The sequence below is a fragment of the Gossypium arboreum genome, chromosome 11, assembly GCF_025698485.1.
Source record: "Gossypium arboreum isolate Shixiya-1 chromosome 11, ASM2569848v2, whole genome shotgun sequence".
NCBI classification, from domain to species: domain Eukaryota; kingdom Viridiplantae; phylum Streptophyta; class Magnoliopsida; order Malvales; family Malvaceae; genus Gossypium; species Gossypium arboreum.
The window spans coordinates 7018233-7041603 of NC_069080.1; the positions used below are offsets into that span (position 1 = coordinate 7018233).

The 23371-nt window shown below is 33.1% G+C and overlaps 4 protein-coding genes across 6 annotated transcripts; 2 read left to right on the forward strand and 2 right to left on the reverse strand.

Moving 5' to 3' along the window:
- The first annotated feature begins 12 nt into the window (after positions 1-12).
- Positions 13-2695, forward strand: LOC108459310 (uncharacterized). The gene is made up of 2 exons (XM_017758666.2): positions 13-337; positions 2002-2695. The coding sequence occupies exons 1-2, from the start codon at positions 244-246 to the stop codon at positions 2583-2585; spliced, it is 678 nt and encodes a 225-aa protein (XP_017614155.1). The 5' UTR covers positions 13-243; the 3' UTR covers positions 2586-2695.
- A 735-nt stretch (positions 2696-3430) lies between these two features.
- LOC108459093 (E3 ubiquitin-protein ligase ATL4-like) lies at positions 3431-4824 on the reverse strand. The gene has a single exon (XM_017758457.2). The coding sequence runs from the start codon at positions 4765-4767 to the stop codon at positions 3814-3816; it is 954 nt and encodes a 317-aa protein (XP_017613946.1). The 5' UTR covers positions 4768-4824; the 3' UTR covers positions 3431-3813.
- An 11270-nt stretch (positions 4825-16094) lies between these two features.
- LOC108459317 (FCS-Like Zinc finger 3-like) lies at positions 16095-16842 on the forward strand. The gene is made up of 2 exons (XM_017758674.2): positions 16095-16324; positions 16474-16842. The coding sequence occupies exons 1-2, from the start codon at positions 16212-16214 to the stop codon at positions 16634-16636; spliced, it is 276 nt and encodes a 91-aa protein (XP_017614163.1). The 5' UTR covers positions 16095-16211; the 3' UTR covers positions 16637-16842.
- Positions 16843-17218: 376 nt separating this feature from the next.
- Positions 17219-20751, reverse strand: LOC108459306 (probable serine/threonine-protein kinase PBL19). 3 transcript variants are annotated; one of them, XM_017758661.2, is made up of 7 exons: positions 20381-20728; positions 20054-20298; positions 19785-19841; positions 19288-19702; positions 18392-18652; positions 18106-18228; positions 17219-18020 (listed from the first exon to the last, which is right to left on the reverse strand). In XM_017758661.2, the coding sequence occupies exons 4-7, from the start codon at positions 19645-19647 to the stop codon at positions 17448-17450; spliced, it is 1317 nt and encodes a 438-aa protein (XP_017614150.1). In that variant the 5' UTR covers positions 19648-19702; positions 19785-19841; positions 20054-20298; positions 20381-20728; the 3' UTR covers positions 17219-17447. The 3 variants fall into 3 exon arrangements, with proteins under 3 accessions (XP_017614150.1, XP_017614148.1, XP_017614149.1); XM_017758659.2 differs by lacking the exon at positions 19785-19841 and having other exon boundaries at positions 20381-20751; XM_017758660.2 differs by lacking the exons at positions 20054-20298; positions 20381-20728 and having other exon boundaries at positions 19836-20012.
- Positions 20752-23371: the final 2620 nt, after the last annotated feature.

The window sequence follows — 23371 nt, forward strand, 5'->3', positions numbered from 1 at the left end:
CATCTTTTCTCCTTAATCTCTGCGATTTCGGTGCACTTTATCCCCTTTCTTTCTTCACTTGTTTTTCTCCCGCAAATTTCTTTTCATTCCCGTTTTGTTTCTTTTCCACACTTAAAAGCTAAAAATTTCTTTTGTTATTGAAAACACCACCACCCTTTTTCAACTGGAACTACTAGGGTTTCCCTTTTTAATCTTTTAATCTTTGTGAAGAAAGGCATAAGCAAGTGCTGGTCTTAAAAGGGGATGATGAAGAAGAAGCTCTGTTTCCCTGACTGGATTCCACTCCTATTATTATGTCATCTACAGCTGCCAACCCTTGTTTGTTCCAAGCACCATGGTAACTTGTTTCTACATTTCTCTTTGCTCCCTTCTAATTATTACATCTTCTACTCTTTCATTTTTAAACTACACTTACTGTACATATCTAGCTGTTTTACTTAAAAACATTACCTTTCTTAACACTTAACATTAAACCTTTATCTGTACCTTTTCTTTTTAATCTGCAACTTCTGCTGGAAACTTGGAAAATATTTTGAAAGATGGTAGCCTGGTAGGACATTCAAAGTCATTATAAATTATAGTTCTTTCTCTATTTGGGGGATGGGTTTGCGAAAGTGAAGACATTGTTTTATTCAGCTGCAATTTCCTACTAAAAAATCCCCAAGAATAACAAAACCTTCACTCCATTGGGAGCCAATGTTTATGCTTTCACATTCCCTGGATTTCTAAGGAACCCGGTGTAGAGTGAAGGGGTACAAAAGTACGATTTTCTAAACAACTTGCCTTAGCAAATCACCACGCATTTCAGCTAAGACAGAGTGCTCATACCGATGCACTGGACCCCAACACGTACATTATGGAAACCATTTTAGCCGGAATGGAATTGTTATCGGTCCCGGTAATCTCTTCCATATATCATTGTCCATCTGTATAGATTCAATTACAACTTATGCCAAGCTTCACGACCAAACTCTGGGGTTATACAGTTAGTCTTGATTGTTTGGGTCTTGCTGGAACTTGCACATCTTTAAGCAGTTCACGGTGTACCTATCTTTTCTTAATGAGTTCTATTATCAGCAGATAAATCTCCGTTCTTTTCCACAATGTTCTCTTGTGGCAGTGTTAAAAATATCTTACATGCCTTACCAATGCTTGGGCCACTACACCTCAATGTAATGGTGTATATGTATTAGCTGAATTTGGCTACTTCCATGAAGATATTTTAAGCTTATCATTATGAAAGATTCAAAGAAACACAAGATAAGACCAAGAAAGAGTTAGGCTAAGAGGGGAAATGATCATGTAGGTCACTCATTTCTATAAGATTATTTATTTTGGTAACTTGTTTTAATCGTTTCTTCACCTTTGTTCACTGATACCTTGAATTCTTAGATGTATTCTCTATGAGTTTCGATCAATCTTACCAATCTATGTTCAAATTATTATTAGGCAATCTATCATCATTCATCAATTTTGCTCATGAATCTATTTCCAATGAGATACTAGAACAGCTAGCTATTTGGTTCCTAAACTTTTACTTGCAGCCTGCATCCATTGATTTGACTGCATTGAGCTAATAGAAAGGGTTCTTTTATCTAGTACCAAAGCATTAGTAGTTGGATTCGACAATCACGGTTCAGAGCCATCCTGTTAATAGGATTATAACCCTCTCTCTTACTCATGCTATAGATAAGAAATTCGAACCATGGGTGCTCTCCTCTTTGTTACATTTCATCTATCAACTCTTTGGCACGCAAGGCTGCATTCGATTTAAATGATTATGGTACATGTTAAATGATGAGACATTGGTTTAGTAGGGTGTTCTATCTCCCAAAACACGAAACATGCCCATTATGGTTGAATAATGAGACATGGTGTAAAGGGCATAATCCAATGTGTTTAGTTTGCAATTATATTCATTACCTACCGATGCAATATATTTGTCTTCTTCGGTATACTGAACTTCTATAAAACTGGCCTGTATTTGCTGCTTGTCCTCAGGAAACCCTGCAAATGATCTTGTTGAGATCATTAACCAGAATAGAACTGCTCAAAAACTTGAACGACTAAATGATAGTCCTGGTCTTGGGTGCATGGCCCTCCAATATGTCGAGTTATGCAAGGGGAACTGCAGTGGGAACAGCGCTGTAAACTGTAAACCACCCACGGATGACTTCACTGAAGTATTTGCTCCCAACTGTGGTGTAGAACTGCCTACAATTGGCACGATTACCGGCCACATTGTGGGTTGTCAATCGAAATATACAGAGCCATCACTAGCCTTTGCAAATGTTCTTGTTAAAGACAATAAGAGCTTAGCTGTTTTGAGAAATAAATCGCATAGTGAGGTGGGAGTTGGCTTGATTGGGTTCCACAAAGGTCCTTTCTTTTGGTGTGTTCTTTTTAGTAATGGTGGGACAAATTCTAGCTTCGTTCTTGAAGATCGCGGTGAAGGGATAAAGCAGAAGAAAGGGTGCTATAGTGGAAGTGCATTTCCTTGCAATGCTGGACACAAAAGTGCTATGTTGTTTAACTATATTATTACCTTTAGTTATTTATTCGTTTCGCTGTTGAACCAAATTTGATTGACATAATGAATTGCTCAAATGACTATGCTGGAGATTTTGTACCTAAACGAATATATTCCCACTTTTAACTCTACTAATTAACCATCGAGAGCCAGAGTATTGAGAGATAGTGTGTTAAGTATTTGTTCTTTCTATCATATCCTAAATGAAATACAAAAGAAAAAGGAACGCAAAGCAGCTGCACCTTAACCACTTAGCAGTTACAGTGGCAAGGGAACCACTTTTTTCTTTTTTGTTTAAAAGAAGAAAAATAAAGAATGCTCTGATGTTGTTTGTGTTTTGCTGCTAAATCTAACAAAGCCTCTCTCTTTCAGTCTTGGTTTATTACTCCTTTTTCTTTGTTGGTCTTCAAACTTGATTTGCTTGTGAGTTATGATATTGGATTGTTTTCATCAAGGAAGAGAATTAGAGAGGAGAGATCCACTTTTATAAAATAAAAAAAAATAAAAACAATGGATTTCTTATCCAAAATCAACCAAGAATTTTCTAGTCTATCATTCAACAACTCCACTCATCTAAAAGAGCACATGATCTTCTGCCTAAACCCATAATTATGAACAATTAAACCAAACCTTTCATTAGCTTTGGTTGGAACTTGGAAGGAGCAATTAAACCTAAACCAAAACATCGTTGAGTTGTTCATTCATGCCATTTCCCATTGTCATCAATAGAATAGAAGAATACAAGTTTTAATTCCAAGTATTTATTTTTTAAATTCTAAATATTAAACTTTAAAACACGTCTTTTTTTGTCATTTCACTTACAATTTATTATGTGAATATATGGGTTAAATTCTAAAAAGAACCCAACCCAACGAAATTAAAATAATGTGGGATACATGCTTCTCACTACCAAAGAGCAATAAAAATGATCCATTAATCACGAAAATTGGGGCAGCACCTTATTTCACCATATATAAAATGTGATAATTTAGCTTATATGTACAAAAGAAAATGTAAATATCAAACTTGACAATGTCTATAATTTATACGAATACGTGTAAAAAATTTACACAATACTGATATTAGTAATATAAAGAATGTATATGAAAATTACCGATCCCGCCGAGTAGTACCAATAAAAGAATTAGTATACTACTCCAGAGTAAAAGCCCGTAAGAAATTCAAGATGAAATGTGGAATCATATCAGAAACGCAATATTTCCCTGCCCTATTCTACAGCAGATCAAACGGTAAAAGAAGAAGTCGCTTCACTTCACCTTGATTCATATCTCTGAGAACCAACGAAACATTTCGCTGATCTCCTCGCCAATGCGATTGGCTTCCACATCGTAATCTCCGGGAACGGAGGAGATACTACCGCTTCTGCGACTGCTCCCCATTAAGTACCTTCCTGAGCTACGAAAGGACGACGAACGAGACGATAAATAAAACGACAGCCTATCGTATTCCTTGAGCCAACTCCTTCCAGTACTAACATCTGCCGGGAGACTCGCTTCCTTGTCGGTCACGTTTCGATGCGTTTGATCCCTATTCACCTCCGATTCTTCCTCGATGATATAATCGAAAGCGCCGATGGAATAAGACCTTCTCTGCTCCCCGGAGTCGGAGCCTGGATGACGGCGACTGATAGAGCCGATCTCGAGCCGGAAACTGTCGCTGCCGCCAATTCCAATCGCACTTGAAGTATTGGAAGACTGAAGCAAAACCTTCCTGAGATGGGAGTCGGAAGCTAAGGGCTGAGAGCGGCATAAAGGACAAGTTTGGTTGGAAGTGAGCCAAGTGTCGATACAATGAGCGTGGAACGCGTGGCAACAAAGAGGGAGAAGCCTGAGTTGATCCTGCGCTTCGAATTTCGACAAACAAACCGCGCAATCCCCGTTGTTGGAGCCGCGAGAAATAGAAGAGAATGTAAAAAGAGGAAGAGAATCGAGCAACGAAGTCATGGGTGATTGTTCGGGACTAATGCGGTGGCTGGAACCGACCGTAATAGTGGAGGTAGATGAAGGTGGGAGCTGCAGCAAGCAACGACGGCGGAGGAGGCGGCAAAGAGAGACGGAAACAAGCAGGGCTACGGAAAGGATCAAAAGTAGTATTATTAAACTTGGCTTGACATTGTCAATGGAGGAAGAAGGATGCGAGTGTTGCGTGGTGTCAAATTCGGCGGCGGTAACAGGTTCTCCCATCACGCCATATGAAAACGGTGGGGGTGAAGCCATTAATGAATTCCTTGTTTTTAGTTGTTTTATGAAAATATGTGTGTATATATAATGACGGACTGTATGAGTTAAGAAAGGAATGAAGAATGTATGTTGAAGTGGAGTAGGATGGGGTGCACGTAGGAATAGAGTTGTAGTCGTTAATCGTTATACGGACAATGACTGAGACCAAAAAATTGAGATTGGATTTGGTGATGGCTTTTTCACAGCAACTATGTTTTGTACGACCGACTGAAGTGAATTTTACACTAATTTCATAACAAAAAAAAATTAAAATGTTATTTATAGTAAATATTCAGATAGAATAATTACAATTTATAATTTTTTTTATAGGTAAGTAATTATTATATTTAGAATTTATAGTTATTTCTCTCAATAATGATATCTTAAAAATTTAAATTTATATTTTTACGAGATCTATTTTTATTGTATACTAAACCCACATGAACAAAATTAAATTAGAGTATATTAATGCTATCCTGTATAAGTTACAATGTTCTAAATAAATATATAAAGAGAAAATTCAGGAAAAAAATTAATTTATTATTTACTTATTAAGATAACGTGAAATCATAGTTTAATATGATATTTTTTCTATATAAAAATGCAGTAAAACGAGGGTTAGATAATCCAACTGGAAGTTAAGATGCGGTCAAAGTTATTAGGAAACAACATTGAGGTTTTCTTTATCTTTTTTTGGCCTACAGTTATGGGAATTATTTTTTTCCTTTTTAGGTGAAAAGAAAAGGTAAAGTAAATTCCAAAGCTTAAAAAAATATATTCTTGTAATTGACGAATCAGAAAGGTTTTGATGTTTATATTGTAATTGGTTGATTTGTATTTATGCCATTATTAGCAAAATTAAACAGGTACAATGGTGTTATGTAACATAATGTATTCCTTTAACAACATTAACGTTCCGTTTGTTTTATATATGTTTGTTTTATGTAAAATAAGATGATCAACGTAAAATTATTCTTTTATTTTCATAAAATATTTTATTAATTTTGTTCGATAAAATATTTTTCAAATTAATAAACCTTTATTTATCAAAATGTCTTCCAACAATTTTCAATCGGCGTTAACTACTGATTAATATAAAATATATAGCATTATCAATAATCAACCAATTCACATTCAATTATCAATTTATACATTTTTTGTAATTTATTCTCTAAAATCTGGATTAACAAAAATTTTGATTTAAAGCTTCAAATTGAATTCTGATTTCACTATTATATATTAAAGATCTCCTATTTCTTATTTTTACAATCAATTTTACATTTTATTCAGTTTAATTCTTAATGTACAAAACTATCAATTAAGCTTTACAATTTAGTCATTTCTCACATCTAAGCTTAAAATCTATCAATTTAACACATAAAACTTTAAGAAATCAACAATGACAACTTTTTAAAACTTTAACAATTTTACATATTGGTACAAAGACTAGCTAAATCAAACTCCCATGACTTCAGATCTATAAAAAAAATACAATAAAATAGTCAAGTACTTACTTAAATTTTAAAGTTAAAAGCCTAAGCTCTAAGAATGGAGTCTCCCTAATTATGTTCATGTTTTATGATTTTATCATGGATCTGAGCCCTTTATTCTACTGTTTTTAAGCTAATTTATTATTATTCAAACAAATATTGTAGTCATCATGTGATGTATTATTAATCATGCACTTAAATGATATTATTAATTTACTGTTATTGGTACTAATTGTGGTTTGGAAGCTAAGTTATTATTATTTAATCTTTAATTTTTTGTTTTTTTGTAACACAATCAAGAATCATCTATTAGTTTTGGTTGTCTTCAATTTATGATTGTTAATATTCTAACTTAATAAATGAATAATATTATATATTTAATTTAACGTATTTATTTATAAATAAATCATTACAATATATGCAAAAATAATGTAAAATATAAAATTATAGATATAAAATAAACTTAATTAAACAATGAAAAGATAAAAATCTCAAATGTATGTTTATTTCATTGAAAATAATTTTTATGAAATATTTCTAAAAAATTTGCTAAACAATAAAAATATTTTACACAAATCTATTTAAACACTAAAACAATAAATTATTTTCTAAAACTATTTTCAGACAAACGGGGAAGTGGTGTTGTACCAATATATCTACAATTCATAAAACTTTTTTTGATCTATCTTCCCGTGCACTCTTGGAATGTCCCCTTGGAGTCCTGGATGTTTGGTCCTTTTTCTATTCATTTTACAGCTAGCTATATTACTCTCTTCGTTTTCTGCTAATTTTATGGACCAGTCAATGAAGTAAACACATGAATGAAAAGGGGCCGAGGCCTATGAGGATAATTTTGCTCTTTTTTTTTTTTTTTTGTATTGTATGCTTCAAAGTTATATGGACATGAACAGGAAAGAATAATCTTGATTATTTGTATTTTTATTTAGGACTAAAATCCAATCAATTTTCTGGCTGTCCTAGTCCTCCAGTATTTATATAAAAGTAAAGGTTCCTTTTTTCTTAATACTATAACCTTTTATTCATTTATGGATAATTACCTAAAATTACTTACATTCATGTCTCCTACTCTCCTCGTCATTTTGTAATAAATTCATACACAGTTGTTCTTGAATTTTACTCTTTAAAAAACCCTATGCCTTAGTGGAAGTGAAATTAAGTTTGGACCCAAAAATAACAAGTCCAGAACCTAACAAGTTGTAGAGGTAGACACAAACAAAGCCTACCAACAGGACTGTTACGAGAACAGAGCGACTGCCCCTCCTACAATGGTGGTATTTACTGATCTTCCAGCGGATGCCAGGTTCATGGAGCCCAACATGGAGCTTCCTGACATTCCTCTCTCTTTCATGCACCCTCACACTCCTCCTCCATCCCTCCCAAGCTCATTCTCAATATTCGGGTTTTTTTTTTCCTTTCTTTTTCCTATTTACTATTTAGGACATTTCCAAATTGCTGTCAACGCTGTTAAACGGGATTAGTAATGTTGTTAATGAATATTCTATAATGTGGAGCCCAAACCTTTATTTTTGCTAGTAATTCATTTAAAGAGGTAAAAGTATTGTAGATTTTGTCCCAATTATTAAAAAAATGGACAAATTAATTTCTACAAGTTAAATCAATGAGTAAACTATAAATTTTATTTGTTTCTTCTATTAAAATTTTACATTATTGATTAAATAACCAGACAATTATATATGATATACTACTGTATTTTATGTTGATTTACAAAGACTAATTTTAACAGTAAAATATATGAAACTTTTAACTGAACGACCAATTTACTCTTTAATTTAATATATAAAATTAATTTACTCATTTTTAGTAAAATAAACAAAAATAATTTAACTACTAATATAAAGACTTTCATGATAATTTTACATTGGAGTGATTACAATGCCTCTTATATGTGTCTGCACTTTATAGTTTGTAATGGTGAAAATACGAATTGGCCTAATTGCTAGGTTACTGCTAATTTTTAATATTCGCACTATAAAACTCCAATAGCTACATTTCAACGATGATCAAACCATCAATCTAATGCTTCTTTGCATTTTTTTGTTACTGATTATAGACCTTAATAAAACGGTTACATTTACTGCTATATAATTATCATGTCGGGATTTTAAACATTACCTTAAGTAAGTAATATCACATCTTTAACAATGTCAAGATTCTAGATTGTAAAAGATAATCTTAATATCGTGTCTTAATTAGATAATTTTACATTAATGTCACATTTTTAATTATTTGAGGGTATTTAATTCTTTTCATTTAACATAAATGAATTAAAATATGTAAATATTGAGATTTGAATATTCACTCATTGGATTTGTAATATGCACAATTGGATTAATAAACCATTAAACTTATCATTCAACCAAGATGCACTTCATAATTTTTATTGTAATATGCACAATTTATTATCTCTATCAGTTATATATCTATATTATTTATTAAATCTTTTATTGAGTTGTTGTTATCTATCAATTTCATGTTTCAACTCAGTTAGGGAATTACCCAAACACCATTTTATTTGCAAAGTAAGTTATATGATTATGTGAGTGTTTTTATTTTTTTATATTTTTATAACTCAATAAAAAAATCCATAATGAGATATGAACCAAAGACACCATGCATATAAAACTTTTTCATTTGTCATATAAATTAAAGCAACTTTTAGTTTTTATTTGAAACTTTAATAAAAATATTTGAGTTCTAAGTTTTTTATATTAGCGTATGTTGTCGATTGAACTAGTGTCACAAAAATACGAAATGAAATCAAAACTGATGACAAAATAATGATAAACAATTGTATTCATCCAAGATTCTTAATCGATGTTTTTTGTGTTTAAATTTCGTTTTACTCGTAAATTAATCTAATTTTTACTTTAATATTTTACATATTTCAGGTGTTATTATTAATTAATTTCAAATCATACTTTTCATTATTCATTGTATGTTATTTTTAAATTATATTTGTTTTCTAAATATGTGATTTCACACGCATACATTTGATAAGATTTCTTATTAATAGTATTGTTGATTGAGTTAGTGCCACAAATTAAATCGACACAAACACAATATTGATGATAACACCATGATAAATAATTGTATTTATTTAATATTTCAGGTGTTATTATTAATTAATTCCATTCGTTTCATTATTTATTATATATTATTTTAAACACACATTTGTATTCTAAACCATACGTATATTATTTTTAAACACATATCTATATTTTTAATTTTTAATTTTATACACATGTGATAAGATTTCTAGTTACTTTAATTCATTTTATATAAACTAAAGCATTAGAATAATAAATTTTTTAAGTTTTTTAAAATATATTATTAAAGTAATATTTTAACTATATATATTTATTATAATAAATTGAGTAAATTTAGCATTTAGTTTATTATATTATTTTTGCCAATTATATTTTGCTCGAAATATTAAGTGCATAATAAACCATTATAAATAAATACATAAAACGTACTTTTTCCTCTCTTTTTTTCCTTCCCTTGTCACTTGAACTTGAATTACAGTTTTTTTATTTTTGTTACAAAAAGAAAGCAAAGTAGAAACAAAGCTATGGCTGAAGTAGGAGTCTGCAAATTACTCCCTATCTACCTCAAGGCATCCATATACAAAGAACAGATCGATTGAGGTGGGGTAAGAAATATTTGCTGTCGTTGAGAGTCATCCAAAGTCACCTTGGCCAATCCATCAGCCACCCTGTTGCCCTCTCTTGAAATGTCAGAAATGTACTTGCCAATTTCGTCTGACTGGTGAATGAATCATTTGCATTTCTGTAATTGTATTGTCAACAGCGTACCCTCTGCGAAGGAACTCGCATTATCACTATTCACCTCAACACAGCGAAAGCCTCTATTCCATGTAAGCTTAAGCCCCTCATATATCGCTCGGGCTTTAACTTGGAATATATCCGACCCTGCAACCTTCATGGAAAAACCAAGTAGCCATTCACCAGTAGAATCGTGAATGACGCCCCCTATAGATGCTCGAGAAAGGTGATAAGCAAATGATCCATGAACACTCAAATTGATCCAACCTGCTGCCGCTTGCTGCCAACCAATACCATGAGAACTCGAACAAGCAAGGTTAGTCTTCAAGTGAGCATTTGTAAAACTCCTATCCCAGGCCACACCAGTTCCAATTATCTCACTGCTGCTGCTGCTCATAAAATTAAACACAAAATCATTCCCAATCTTCCACAGCAGCCAGCATATAATTGAAAACAAGGTTGCCCAGTCTCCTTCCGAATCAATGTGTCCAGAATTTTGTATGTTCCAACGCAGCCAATCTTGTAGCGGAAAAGCAAAGAACTCCCAAAAATCACTTGGAATAATAGATTTCCAGACCCCACTAGGAAAGATGCACTCCCTCACCGCATGTAGAGTAGTCTCAATCGCTCCCTCGCATCTGCCACAGTGATTATCATCACTCATACCTGTGCGGCATCTAGCTTTATTTGTTAGGAGACTTGAACGACTGAATAACCATAAAAAATTCCTGACACGTTGTGGAGCTTCAACCTTCCACATATTAGTATCTAAACGACCAGAAGCTCCACTTCTACGCGCAACCAAATGATTATAAGTGGCAACTGTTGAGAACCGGCCAGCTGACATCCATTTCCAAACAAGTTGATCGGGACCACCATCAATTGCTAGAGGAATCAATCCTGAAATTTTATCAACGATGGAAAGCGGCAACAAAGACTTTAGGTTCTGCCAAACCCAAGATCCCTGACTAGTTACCATATTAGCTAAAAGGCGAGTTTCATCCAATTGCTCATCACGACAGTAAATATATCTAAGAGGACGTATGTCAGTAAACCATTCATTGTTCCACAAGTTTATTAAGCCACCATCCCCTATTGCCCATGTAATGCCACTCTTCACTTCACTCCTTAGAGAGCGATCCCCAAACATGGAGCAGTTGCTACGTTCAACAGATTGTGATATCATCTCATGGATATTATATTTATTCCACAAGATGCGAACCCATAACGCATTTGTATCGGTCAACAGCTTAAAGCCCATCTTAAGAAGAAAATTCTTATTTTGACCAACAACACAGCGGACTCCGAGGCCCCCAAGTCAACTAGCTTACAGCAGTCATTCCAACTCACAAGTCACAAGTGCAGGCTTCCTAGCTGTAGTATGCGACCCCCATAAGAAATTACAGGCAATTTTCTCAATGTTCTTATACACCATAAGTGGAATACGGTCTGTACTCATAAAGTAATTCTGGATCGTGAGAAGAACTGACCTCACAAGAGTAGTCGACCAGCCATAGAAAGGCGACGAGCATCCCGACCATTAAGATTAGAACGCACCTTATCCACCACAAATTGGAAAGTGTTTAAGAGTCACTCTTTTATGGAAGATGGGCATCCTGAGATACTACGGAAATCATAATTTCAGATGCATTGCTCGAAAAAAAGGATTTGAGTTTTCTGTCTATTAATTTTATGACCAGAAACACTACGGAAAATAGACAGCACTTTATTAATCCAAAGCGCCTGTTGAGTTTCAGCACGACAAGGTAAAATCAAGTCATCAACAAAGAAAAGACGAGGTCGAGAAAGCATTAACGGCTCCCATTTTCTCACCTCAATGTACTGACCAATCAAGTGATCAAGACGCTCCATCCCTAATACAAAGAGATACGAAGATAAGGGGTTTCATTAAACTTCAACCTTCAGTTTATTTGTTTGAAAAAAGATATATGAAATTAATTTATTAGAGAAATGCTTCAAACAAAATATTATAAGCTTCAACATTCAGGTACTAAACGCCCCCATTAAACTGTGTCTTCTTTATCCCAAAAAAAAGTTATTTTTAGATGATTATTACTTGTTGTTATTAGCTTTTTTCCTTTGTTTTGATAATATGAAAACTATGATCAAAGAAAGGGGGTTACAATCAACCAAAGACTAAACTTACATACATGGCAAAAGAATCACAAAACCCAGGCCAGACAAATCAGAAACTAACTCAATTAACAATCAGGAGCTAAGGTCATACGTATTTAGTAGTGTAGTGATCTGGATAATGAGAGTGGTAAGGCCCTTTTTGAGAAGACAAAAGGAGGGGAGTTGTGTTTTTATTAGCATTTCTTTGTTGTTTCCCTCATTTATCCACCAGATTTGTGGGTGGAGAGCTGGATTTACTGTAATCCAATTGCGGTATGTATTTGAAAGACAGTAGTAACAAATAGGATAAAATTACCAGGAAACCTTTTTACGATGATTCAAATTATTTTTACCTTTTTATTAGATTTAAGAATAAATTATTCTTGTTAAAACTTTATTTAGTTCTAATGTTAAAAGTTATTCTCTATACCTCAACATGAAGTACATGTAATTAGTTGTTTTATCAATTATATTAATTTTCAACCATAAAATAAATGGAATTTTAATAAAATAATTAATTTAATATATATTTTAAATAAAAACAAAATATAATAAGATATTTAAAGGCTTCCTTAATATATTAACCTAACAAAATCGATCTAGTTTGGTTATAGAAAAGATAGGAAAATTAGATATTTAAATTGAAGATTTAATTTGACGATGGAATATTGGTGGTGTAGCAAGTAGCAATGTTATTCCACACATGCGGCCTATCTGTGGTCCAGTCCAGTGCGATTGCCACTGATCCTGCAACGCAAGTGGGTTAAAGACTTAAAAGCACGAAACCCTATTTCCCTACCTTCTGCGTTTATAATTAGCAATTCATATTATAATTGGTAGTATAAAGTTTACAAAAAGTAGCTGTATGTTGCCTCGTACAAATCACAATCAACATGTAAACCTACTTTTCAATTCCACTACACAAAGTACGTCATTTAACCACATTTATATTAGTGTAAAAACTTGGAATTAAATGATTAACAAGATCCAACCTAAAATCTCCCGAGGAGGTGGAACCTATTTCCCTTTTTCCCCTATAATAAATGTTGAATAATTATAATTATTATTAAATATTAATATGTTATTCATATGATAATCCACATATATATATCAATAAAGCTAATAAATATTAATTTTTATTTATTTTAAAATAATTTAATAAAAATATAAATTCAATAATTAAAAAATTAAAAAAAGTACCAAAATGACTTGTTTTATTATTTATGAAATTGCTGAGCAAAGAAAGTGGTTATGCCAATAATATCAAATAAAACATTATTATTTTCACTCATGCAATCGAAGTAGTAAAACGAAAGTGGCCCACTCGCAGGCATTTTAAAACACTGACGACTTCACTTGACAAGCTCGTGCTCCAACGTGGGGAGGTTGGGACAAGAATCGCGTGCAAGTGAACCCCACTCCCCCATCGTGATGGGTCCAGCGTGGAACGAGATCCGCCGTTTACCACAAGAAATCGTGACCGTTCCTAGAACTCCGAATCATTCTTCCACGCAGTTGCCACGTAGCACGTGCATATGAATTCTATGGTGCTGCGCTGGTGATCCCCCAATTCCCATGGAGGTGCACGTGTCCCGGGCAATTAAAAAGGAGGCCGTTGGGAGAAGCTGACCGGAGTACACGGGCAGCATCCATGGGCCCTGGAGACAAGGACCTAGGAAAAAGGGCAAGCTGGATCATGCGTCATGCGGGCCCCACTATTCGATGCTTTGGTTGGGATGGTGGGGCCAACATCTACTCAGCTCCGAGTTCGGTTTCATAGGTTCTATTCCTTTTTTATTTTTTTCCACAAGTTGTGGACCTTCATAATAATACTTAGGGTAAATTCACTAGTTGGGTCACCCAACTTTTAAGGAACATTCATTTTGGTTACTCAACTTTTAAAATACTTTTATTTTAGTCACTCAAAGCGTTAAAAATTCTGATCTTTTTTAATATTGAAATTTTAAATTTCAAAACTTCAAAATAAATTATTAAAAATATTTTATCCGTTGATAATGTCAATCAATTTATTATTACAATATTAAAATTAATTCTAATTTCCTTTTAAAATTTAAAATTTTATTTTATGTTTCCAAATATTTCCTAATAAAATCAACTCTAATAACTCATATTTAATAACTATCTAAGAAAATAAAATTCTTATATAATCTTGAATATTCCATGTTAAGCTAAAAGTAAAAAATGCTTTCAATTAATTAAATTAATTGTTTATTCTTCGTTTGGATAAAGAAGGCATGCATAAATTATAAGTTTTGTTTGGAAAGAAATATAAAATTAATTAATTTAATTAATTGTAAGGATTTTTTTCTTTTTAGCTTAGCATAGAAGATTAATATATGTATTCAAAAGAAATTTAGGTTTCAGAGACAACTATTAAAGATAATCATTTCCATTAATAATCTTTTCACTTTAATCTTTTGATTTTCTTAACCCCAATTACTTAAAAATATATTTTTGGGTGACAAAATGAAAATGCAAATATGATGTGGAGTGTACAATTAACTAAAATGAAAACATATTGAAAGTTGGGTGACCAAATTACAAGAAATCTATTTTAAATGACCAAAATGAAAAGACCCTAAATATTAGATGACCAACTAGTTAGTTTACCCTAATAACTTATTACTCATTACTTATCCCCTTGTTGGACGTAAAGCAAAGAAAGGGTCCCAAAACAAGTGGTCCACTCCTCCAGAAGATTCATGAAAGCGCCCACAATTTTTTTTCCCATCAATATATTATGAAATTTCAAATTATTGAGGTTCCCATATTGTTCCCATCCTCCTCCATAATTGCTAAACAACCCCTCTCAATCATTTATATAATTTCCCATCAAATTTCAAACAATTGCATCACCATTTATGATTGGTTTATTCTTAATTTTATGGACACTCATGATTTTCTTTAAATATGCATATAATTCAACAAATTGGTAATTAAAATATAATTACGTTTATTTTATGAAAACTGGTGAGTAGAATAAAATAAATTATAAAGGGTTCACTATCAATCAAATCATTTGCAAAACAAAGGAATGGTAGCTGATTTGTATGAGAAATGCGATACAGTACATGGACCATCATTCATGAATACTACCAATGGCAGTAAATGACAAGTTAAAGGCAATATCCGCTACTTGAAACAAATGTCTAACACTTCACTAATATGCAAGCAACGTATGTATCATCTGGATTACGGCAGAGATGAGTTCATTGAACCATAATAAATGCTAGCATTGGTGAGTTTAATTACTAAGGGAAATTCATTAGCCACTTAAGCACCAATTATTTATTAAACTTGGGACAGCAAGCAATTAATGAAAAAGAGCATCTCAAGGCCAAACGATTATGGCCGTTGTTGGAAACTAATATACCGCTAGCTAAAATGAACCATGCATACTTTTTTTTTTTTTTTCATTGCCAAATGTCTAAGAGAAGAGAATCCGAAGTAACATCCAAACACCTTAAATAATAAGAAAATTCATGGGTGTATGAGAAATACCCAACACAAGAGGGACTCAACTGAAAAATATGCAAAAAAGAGAGAGAGAGAGAGAGAGAGAGAGAATATAGCATTTTAATTATTCTTATTCATAAATTATTATCATTAAAGAAAACGGAAAAATAGTAACAGAAAAGCACCACTTTCATAAAATAAACTTTTAGGGCAAGGGAGGATAGCCTACTTATAATCTAGCATTTGTATAATACAGAAGCGCATCCTAAACCACTTATGTTTGCACGAGCCCAATGAAATTCTAACACCTGCCACCAAGTGATGGGATTTAGCGTTTATATAATAGAGCGGGTAGTACTTGATTTCCCCAAGTCAAAGCTTTCCCTTTTTAAAAGTCTCGAAGCTCCGTGTACTTTAAATATAGCAACCAAGCTTCAATTGTTCTCCCCCTCTCCCTTCACAGGCATAGCCACTCTTCCTTGTTTTTCCTTTGTGTTGATAGCAGCGAGTCATGTCGGGTTATTATTATTACGCTGGTCAGGCGGATCAGTACGAGGCGCACTATCTCGATGCCTGCTCTCTTTGTCGCAAATCGCTTCGCGATTCCGATATTTTCATGTACAGGTTAGTCCTTTATTATTCGTTTGTTTTTAAATTCATTAATTTGTGTTTAACTGTGAAAACGTTAATACTAGTTATTTAGTAAAGATGGGAAATTTTCATTGATTTGAGTGGTTGTGATTGATGGGTATATTTGTTTGGAAATATTGCAGAGGGAATACGCCGTTTTGCAGCAAAGAGTGTAGACAAGAACAGATGGAGATGGATGAAGCAAGAGAAAAGAACTGGAAATCGGGTAGATCTCTTAGAAAATCAGATGCCCAGAACTCCACTCCTAACAAAGCTGTACGGACCGGCACGGTTGCTGTGGCCTAATCCCATCATCTTGCTTTTTTTAGCAGACTGATGTATCAATTTTGAGTTAGACAAAAAGAAGAAGAAAACTTCGACGGAATTTTGTATTTTCAGTTTTACTTTTTCTTTTTCTGGGGTTGATGGTTGAGGCCTGGATGTTTATAAAGGAGATGGGTTATCGGATTGTGCAGTTTAATGGAAAAAAAAAATGGGTGTTAAAAGATTTATCATTTGTGTTAATGCTGAAGTTTTGATGGAGTGAAGTTTCCAAGGCACTTCTTTCGGTACCCGTGCCTGATTTCTAAGATCAAATAGAGGGAAAGGGCAAAGTAGAACGATTGATTATAGTGTGGAACTAATACATAACAATATATGCTAAACCTAAGCAGGCTGAATGTGAACATGTATGAACGATATATTCAGTGTTGAGCTGTGCCTGCTTTATTTTATTTAAGTCATTATTAGTCTTGTATCCCCATAGCAGGGTAGGGACTAAGGTTAGAAGATGAAAGCACTTAATGTGTGGGATTAAATAGTGCAGACCCATCATATTCATCAAATGCTTCCTTCATCAACAATCACAGATTTTCGATGGAGGCGTCATTTTGATTAATTTGATAAATAAATATTATCATTCTACAAAAAAGAAGAAGAGAGATTGATATTATATAGTGATGATCATTGGCGTTTTAAACTAAAGAAACCATCATATTCATATTCAGTTTGTCCTGCTCACTATCACGCCACTCTCCACCCACTAATCAAATGTTTCCTTAATTAACAATCACTGCCGCTATGGCTAACATCCACTAGTCGCCCACTACTGACTACACTAATGGAGGACAGGCACTCTGGCCCTTTGCAACATCATCAATCTCCTCCTACTTGCACCTTCCACATGCTCCCCCAATTTCGCAAGGTGTGCCATCCGCCTCTTCCATGTTTCCGACACTCTCTCTTGATGATCTGTTTCTGTTTCACCTGCTGCTGCTTTTATTTCAGATTCAGATGCCTCGGGATGACTCTCCATTTCTTCGGCGCTTCCTTCCCCTGAAACTTGGATTATCCGCTTCAATCTCTCCACCACCTCACTCATCTTGGGCCGCTGCTTTGGACTTTTTAATAAACAAGTATCTGCTAACTTCGCAATTTCTCGAGCAGCACTAATTGAATACTGGTTCTCAAGTCGAGGATCCATTACTAAGCTGAACTTTTTACTGTCGGGGGGGAATTGTTTCACCCAATCCAAGAGTTTCTGCTCTGCTTTTGGGCGGCCTCTTTCTAATGACCGCCTGCCTGAAAGCATCTCATATAATACCACACCGAAACTCCATACATCGCTCTTATCGGTTAGATGTCCTGTCTCAATGTAATCAGGAGCAGCATAACCGTATGTCCCAACTACCTGATCACATGTAATATTAAAACCTTGTTACAACCATGCATAAGATATATCATATTACTCAAAGCAAACAAAATGGAATACTAACGGCTGTTGAAACATGCGTACGCCCAGCCATTGGCCCCTCCCTTGCCAGTCCAAAGTCTGAAAGCTTCGGATTCAACTTCTCATCCAATAACACATTGGAGGCTTTGAAGTCTCGGTATATGATCTTTGCATTGCATTATTATCAAACCATAGATTTAGATAACCAGAAAAACGAACATGCAGCTCTTAATCATCCGCAAAACAGAAAGAGTAAATGTTGTGGTTTCTATTATATGAATGTAATATTAAAAAGAAATGCATATATAGTTTGTGTTTTAGAAAGGAACCTGAACTTCTAATCCCTCGTGCAGGTATGCTAATCCTTGAGCAGCTCCCAGTATTATTTGTAATCTTGTTTTCCAAGGAAGAGGTGAGAACGCCCGTCGGAAAAGATGATCTTCTAAGCTCTTATTTTGCATAAACTCATACACCAGTAGACGTTGGATCCCTCTTTCTCCATCCACAGCACAGTATCCGATGAGTTTGACAAGATTGGGGTGCTCAACAACACCCAGAAATTGAACTTCCGCCACCCATTGCTTATGCCCCTATATGGATCAAAGACAAGTATGAAATGACACAACAGTCATTGCCATTTAAGAATGGTTGGGTGGTATATATCAACATGTTTCTCGTTAACAGGAGACAAGAACCTTGCAGGTAAGAATAACTGGCATAATTGCTGTAACATGAATGACTTGCTTAGTAAGATGGATTGATTATGTACTAAAATATACAGATTAGTGTCAACCATTCTTACTGGACCTTTACCAACTCCCACAAGTAAACATGAACCTAAAAAGAGACCAAGTAATCCCCAGCCTCCATTAAGATTAAAATAATGGGAAATTTAGAATAATCAAAAGAGGCAAACCCAAGATAAATTGCGGTCTGATAAGAACTAAAGGAAAAGGAGAAAACTTTAATTGGAGTCTATTGCTAGCCTACCTACTTAAGGAAGAGCATAAACAGCATCATGAAATAAACAAGAGACCTTTTTAAGTTTTATAGTGTCATCAGAAATTCCTATTGGAACCAAATAGTCCAAGCCCACAATACTCCATGAAAACTAAAATAATGGGAAATTTAGTATAATCAGAACAGGAATCCCTATTGCAAACGTGGGCCAGAACGCGAAAAATGCATTTTTCAACAGGTTACCAGACAGAGCAAAAGGACATACCTGCAAACCATTCTTGTTAAGCTTTTTAATAGCAACCTCGAAAGGCTCACCCTTTCCATCAGCAGGCTTGATTGTACCTTTATAGACGCTTCCGAAGCCGCCTTCGCCAATCTTATGTAGCAAATTGAAATCACGAGTGGCTTGCTTAAGCTCTGAGAAAGAGAAGACTCTCAAATTGTGAGCTTTTGCTTCGTACAACTCCGGTATGCTACGCGGAGAAGCCACAGAGGTAGAGCATGAGGACTTTGTGATCCGGTCAGGCCCAGAATATCCCTCTGATTTTCTTTCTTGTTTCAACTCTGGAGCTGATCTTTGCCCCTTGCTTCTAGACTTGTCCTTGAAATAGTGAAAACACTTCATTGCAAGATATTTAAAAGAGCTATAAAAATAGAAGATCTTCTACCGCTACAAAAATCTGCAAAATAACAGTATGATAATCAATATCTTAGTCGACACAAACCAAGGAAAAGTTGAAGGATCAAAGAAAGGTGATTAACAATAAGAATTCGTCCAAAATGGCAGGAACGGGAAAAAGGCAAAGAACACACCGTCAACTGTAAAGAGGAAAAAAAAAAGGTCAATGTAACGCAAGAAGGGTGAAGATTAAAGGAAAACCCGATTAAGGAAACAAGACGTGTATGTCAACGATGGAGAAGCAAATGAAAAAAACAAGGTTCTAGAAAAATACAGCACAAGTAAATATAGGTAATTGAAGTTGATAGGAGATAGATACGTAAAGTAAAATTAAGCAAAGCTAAGGGCTTACCTCATTCGTTACTTGACGAATATTTCAAGTACAAGAGGGTTTGGTTTGGGAGATTTCCATGAAAGTCGTGGTTTCGTTTCTTGCAGAGCTTTGCTTCGTGGGTTATCCTTTGAAAATCAGCTGGTTTGGTTGGGATATTGGACAAGCGTGGACTGTTTTCGTAACTCAAGCTTTGTGTACCACTATTTTTGTGATTGTTGAATTCAACGAATTGAAACCGAGCCGAGTCGGTTTTAGCTGACAGCCTAAATTCAAAACAATAAATAAATGAAAACAAATGTCTTTCGACTAGCCTACTAGAGTCATTGAGTTTGACCTTTTACTTACCCCCTCCCCCCTGTTCATTTCTTCTCCTGCCTTTCGTCAAAGGGTAACTCCTTATCTCAACTTTCATTATAACAGCCTGCCATTTAAAAGTTTCACTTTTCGCCCCATGTGATTTTTCCGCCTTGAAAAGAACAAAATAGGATCCTATCTATCAAAATCTCCATTGATGCATGATTGTTAAGTTCATAATCCCCAAATTCTCTTTTTAAGCACCCCAGGAGTTGCTTTGTGAACTTGAAAAAGCAATAAAATGTATCGGATTACACAGTTTCTAAGACGCCAGCATTGCATTACAGGGACAAAAAATTGCTTTTGTTTAGGGACATAAATCCCTTTCGCCATAAAAGGGGGAAAACCCATTCATCGACATCGAAAGAACTGAGGAAGTAACGTGACATGTCTTAACAAGACACACTAGTGGTCAACACGAGGAAGATGGTGTGGGGCCCCGCTTGAGATTTTGACAACTTACAACTAGGTTTAATTATAAAATCTTAAAAAACACATTGCACTAATACCACTAATTTGTAAGCACTAATACAACATGGTTTGGGTTGAATTTATTTCACTCTAAAATGTTTTGCCTGCCATTTTAACTCACGCTTGATTTGCAAATTACAATTGTAATGTTAAGATATTCAAGGTAACTGAGTTTGTCCTTGAAGCTGAATTTATTAAAATATGAATTTTTGCTAAGGTTTTTATAATCATCATCTACCATTTCCGATGCGTTGATTCGTTGAACCAGTATCCCCCTTCTTTTCCTTTTCCTGCTTCTTTGGAACCCTACACTGCACCCTCATCTATTATTCTTTTCTCTTGTGTTTTCTCTGAAAAGCTTGGGTTACCCCTCCCAGGATATCACCCTCAGGTTTAAATTTAATTCTTCCACCATATTTTTTGCCATATTTATAGCAAATTAGTACTTCAATTATAATTTCTTTTTTATTTTGGTATCTAAAATATGTTTTTGTTACAGATAATACATAAATTATGTTTTTCTTAAATTGGTACTTTTAGTAGTTTAACCGTTCTGCTTAAAAAAAAAAAAAAGAGACTTATCTCATAAATAAATATCTAAACTATTTCGTTTTTCTATTTTGATTCCTAAGCATTTTTCTTTTACCATGAATAATACCCAAATTAACTTTTTTACCTTTGTTAGCTTTAGTTAAATCATTAATTTTTTTTTTTTAAAATAACCAGTTAAAAACTGCTTCATAAACCAAGACAAAAAAGCAATATTTTCTCTTCGTATACTTTTCTTTATATCTTCTTCCTCACATCTTGGGCTTCTTAAACAAATGTGAGCATTTTGATCAAAATATTTAGAATCAATCTAATAGTTAAACTGGTCAAGTCACTTGTTTCCAGTTTGATTAATTTCGATTAAATAAATTATTAAAAAATTTATAAAAATAAAATGCATATATTTAAAATGGAAAAAATCAATTCAACTGGGTTTTTTAGCTTAACTCAATCAGTTTGTATTGGTTCGTAGGTCAATTCGTTCAACCCCTATCTTTAGACCTGTATTCTGATTAGATCTCGGTACAACTAGTCTGATTTTGAGAACATTAGTTTTGATAGATAAAATAACTTTTTTTTATCTTATTAAGTCGAGGTAGTGAAGTACGAAAAAAAAAATACTTGCCAATGTCTCGGCTTTGGGAGGGTGGATTTCGAGCATTTTTGACATTACTAGACATTACAAATTAAGAAATAAAGAAAATAAATAGTAAAATAGGAAGACAAAAAGAGAGAGAAATAATCTAAAAGAAAGAAATAAAAGAATTAATTTTTAAAAGTTTATGTGACGTGACAATCTACTGTTGGTTAATTTTTTTAAACGGATATAACATTTTAGTATAAAATGAGTAATTTTTTTAAATGCAAACTTAGGAAAAAAGACATAACTTAAGTATCGATTTATAGGTTAATTTTTTTTAAAAATAAACTTACTGATTTGATTAATTGATGGATTAATTATGATACCAATTTAGAAAAAATTAGTTTAGGTTCCTCGTGACTAAAAAATTTAGATATCAATGTGAGGAAATGGTATAATTTATATACCAATTTATAGGTTAAAGACTTTTTAAAAGATGATGAAAGCTAACAAAGTTCCATTAATATTAAACTTTTCATAAGTGTTTTGGGTTAAATCATTTTAAAATCCATTATCAATACAAAAAATTAATTTTGAAGCCTTAAAAAAATTTATAGTTTTCACATTTTAGGTTTAAAAAATACTTTTGGAATCAAATCACATTTTGAACATTTAATAATACTTATATTGGATGTAAAATTATTTTCATATTTAAATTAAATTCAAATATATAATATTTTATAATTGAATTTGTAATGTTTGTATTTTAATATTTAAATTATAATTTATATAATTAAAATTAAATTTTACAAATGATTATTATATTTTAATATTCAAGTTTTGAGGAAAAAACAAATTTTATGCCAATAATAATTTTGTGAAACATGCTTTTTTTGTAATTTTAAAATTCCTTAACTACCAAACAAAATCTTAAATTAATCAAATAGGGTGATGAAATATATCCAATAATATGCTAAATTATTTTATATTTCAATAAATTTATTTCAAATAATCTTATATTTTATAAATTAAATATCTCGTAAGTGGTTAGTTTAGAGTTTCACTATGTGTAAATTCCATGAGTAAATTCCTTTCAAATCTATTTTAAGTTTAAGTTTTATCATTGGTATAAAAAGAAGAAGAAAATATTAGTAAAATTAGTGGATGATAAATGGTGAAATACAATCTTTAGCAGGTGAAAATGAAACATTATGAAAATTTTGTGGATCATTGATGATTATGACATCGATCTTGTTTTGATAATTCGATCAAAAATTAAATAAACTGAAAATTAATATTTTCAGTAATTTAATTTTCTAAGTATGTAATAATTCAAATTAAAAAACAAATGATAAAATTTTTGAATGAAAAAGGTTAAAAAT

Bases quoted from the DNA above. Each gene is read 5' to 3' on its own strand.
- LOC108459310 (XM_017758666.2), top strand. From the start codon at position 244: ATGATGAAGAAGAAGCTCTGTTTCCCTGACTGGATTCCACTCCTATTA. The intron at 338-2,001 runs GTAACTTGTTTC...GCTTGTCCTCAG, and splicing joins TGTTTGTTCCAAGCACCATG to GAAACCCTGCAAATGATCTT.
- LOC108459317 (XM_017758674.2), top strand. From the start codon at position 16,212: ATGTCGGGTTATTATTATTACGCTGGTCAGGCGGATCAGTACGAGGCG. The intron at 16,325-16,473 runs GTTAGTCCTTTA...GAAATATTGCAG, and splicing joins TCCGATATTTTCATGTACAG to AGGGAATACGCCGTTTTGCA.
- LOC108459306 (XM_017758659.2), bottom strand. From the start codon at position 19,647: ATGAAGTGTTTTCACTATTTCAAGGACAAGTCTAGAAGCAAGGGGCAA. The intron at 18,653-19,287 runs GTATGTCCTTTT...TGATCCATATAG, and splicing joins TTAACAAGAATGGTTTGCAG to GGGCATAAGCAATGGGTGGC. The intron at 18,021-18,105 runs GTTAGTATTCCA...ACATGTGATCAG, and splicing joins GTACGCATGTTTCAACAGCC to GTAGTTGGGACATACGGTTA.
- LOC108459093 (XM_017758457.2), bottom strand. From the start codon at position 4,767: ATGGCTTCACCCCCACCGTTTTCATATGGCGTGATGGGAGAACCTGTT.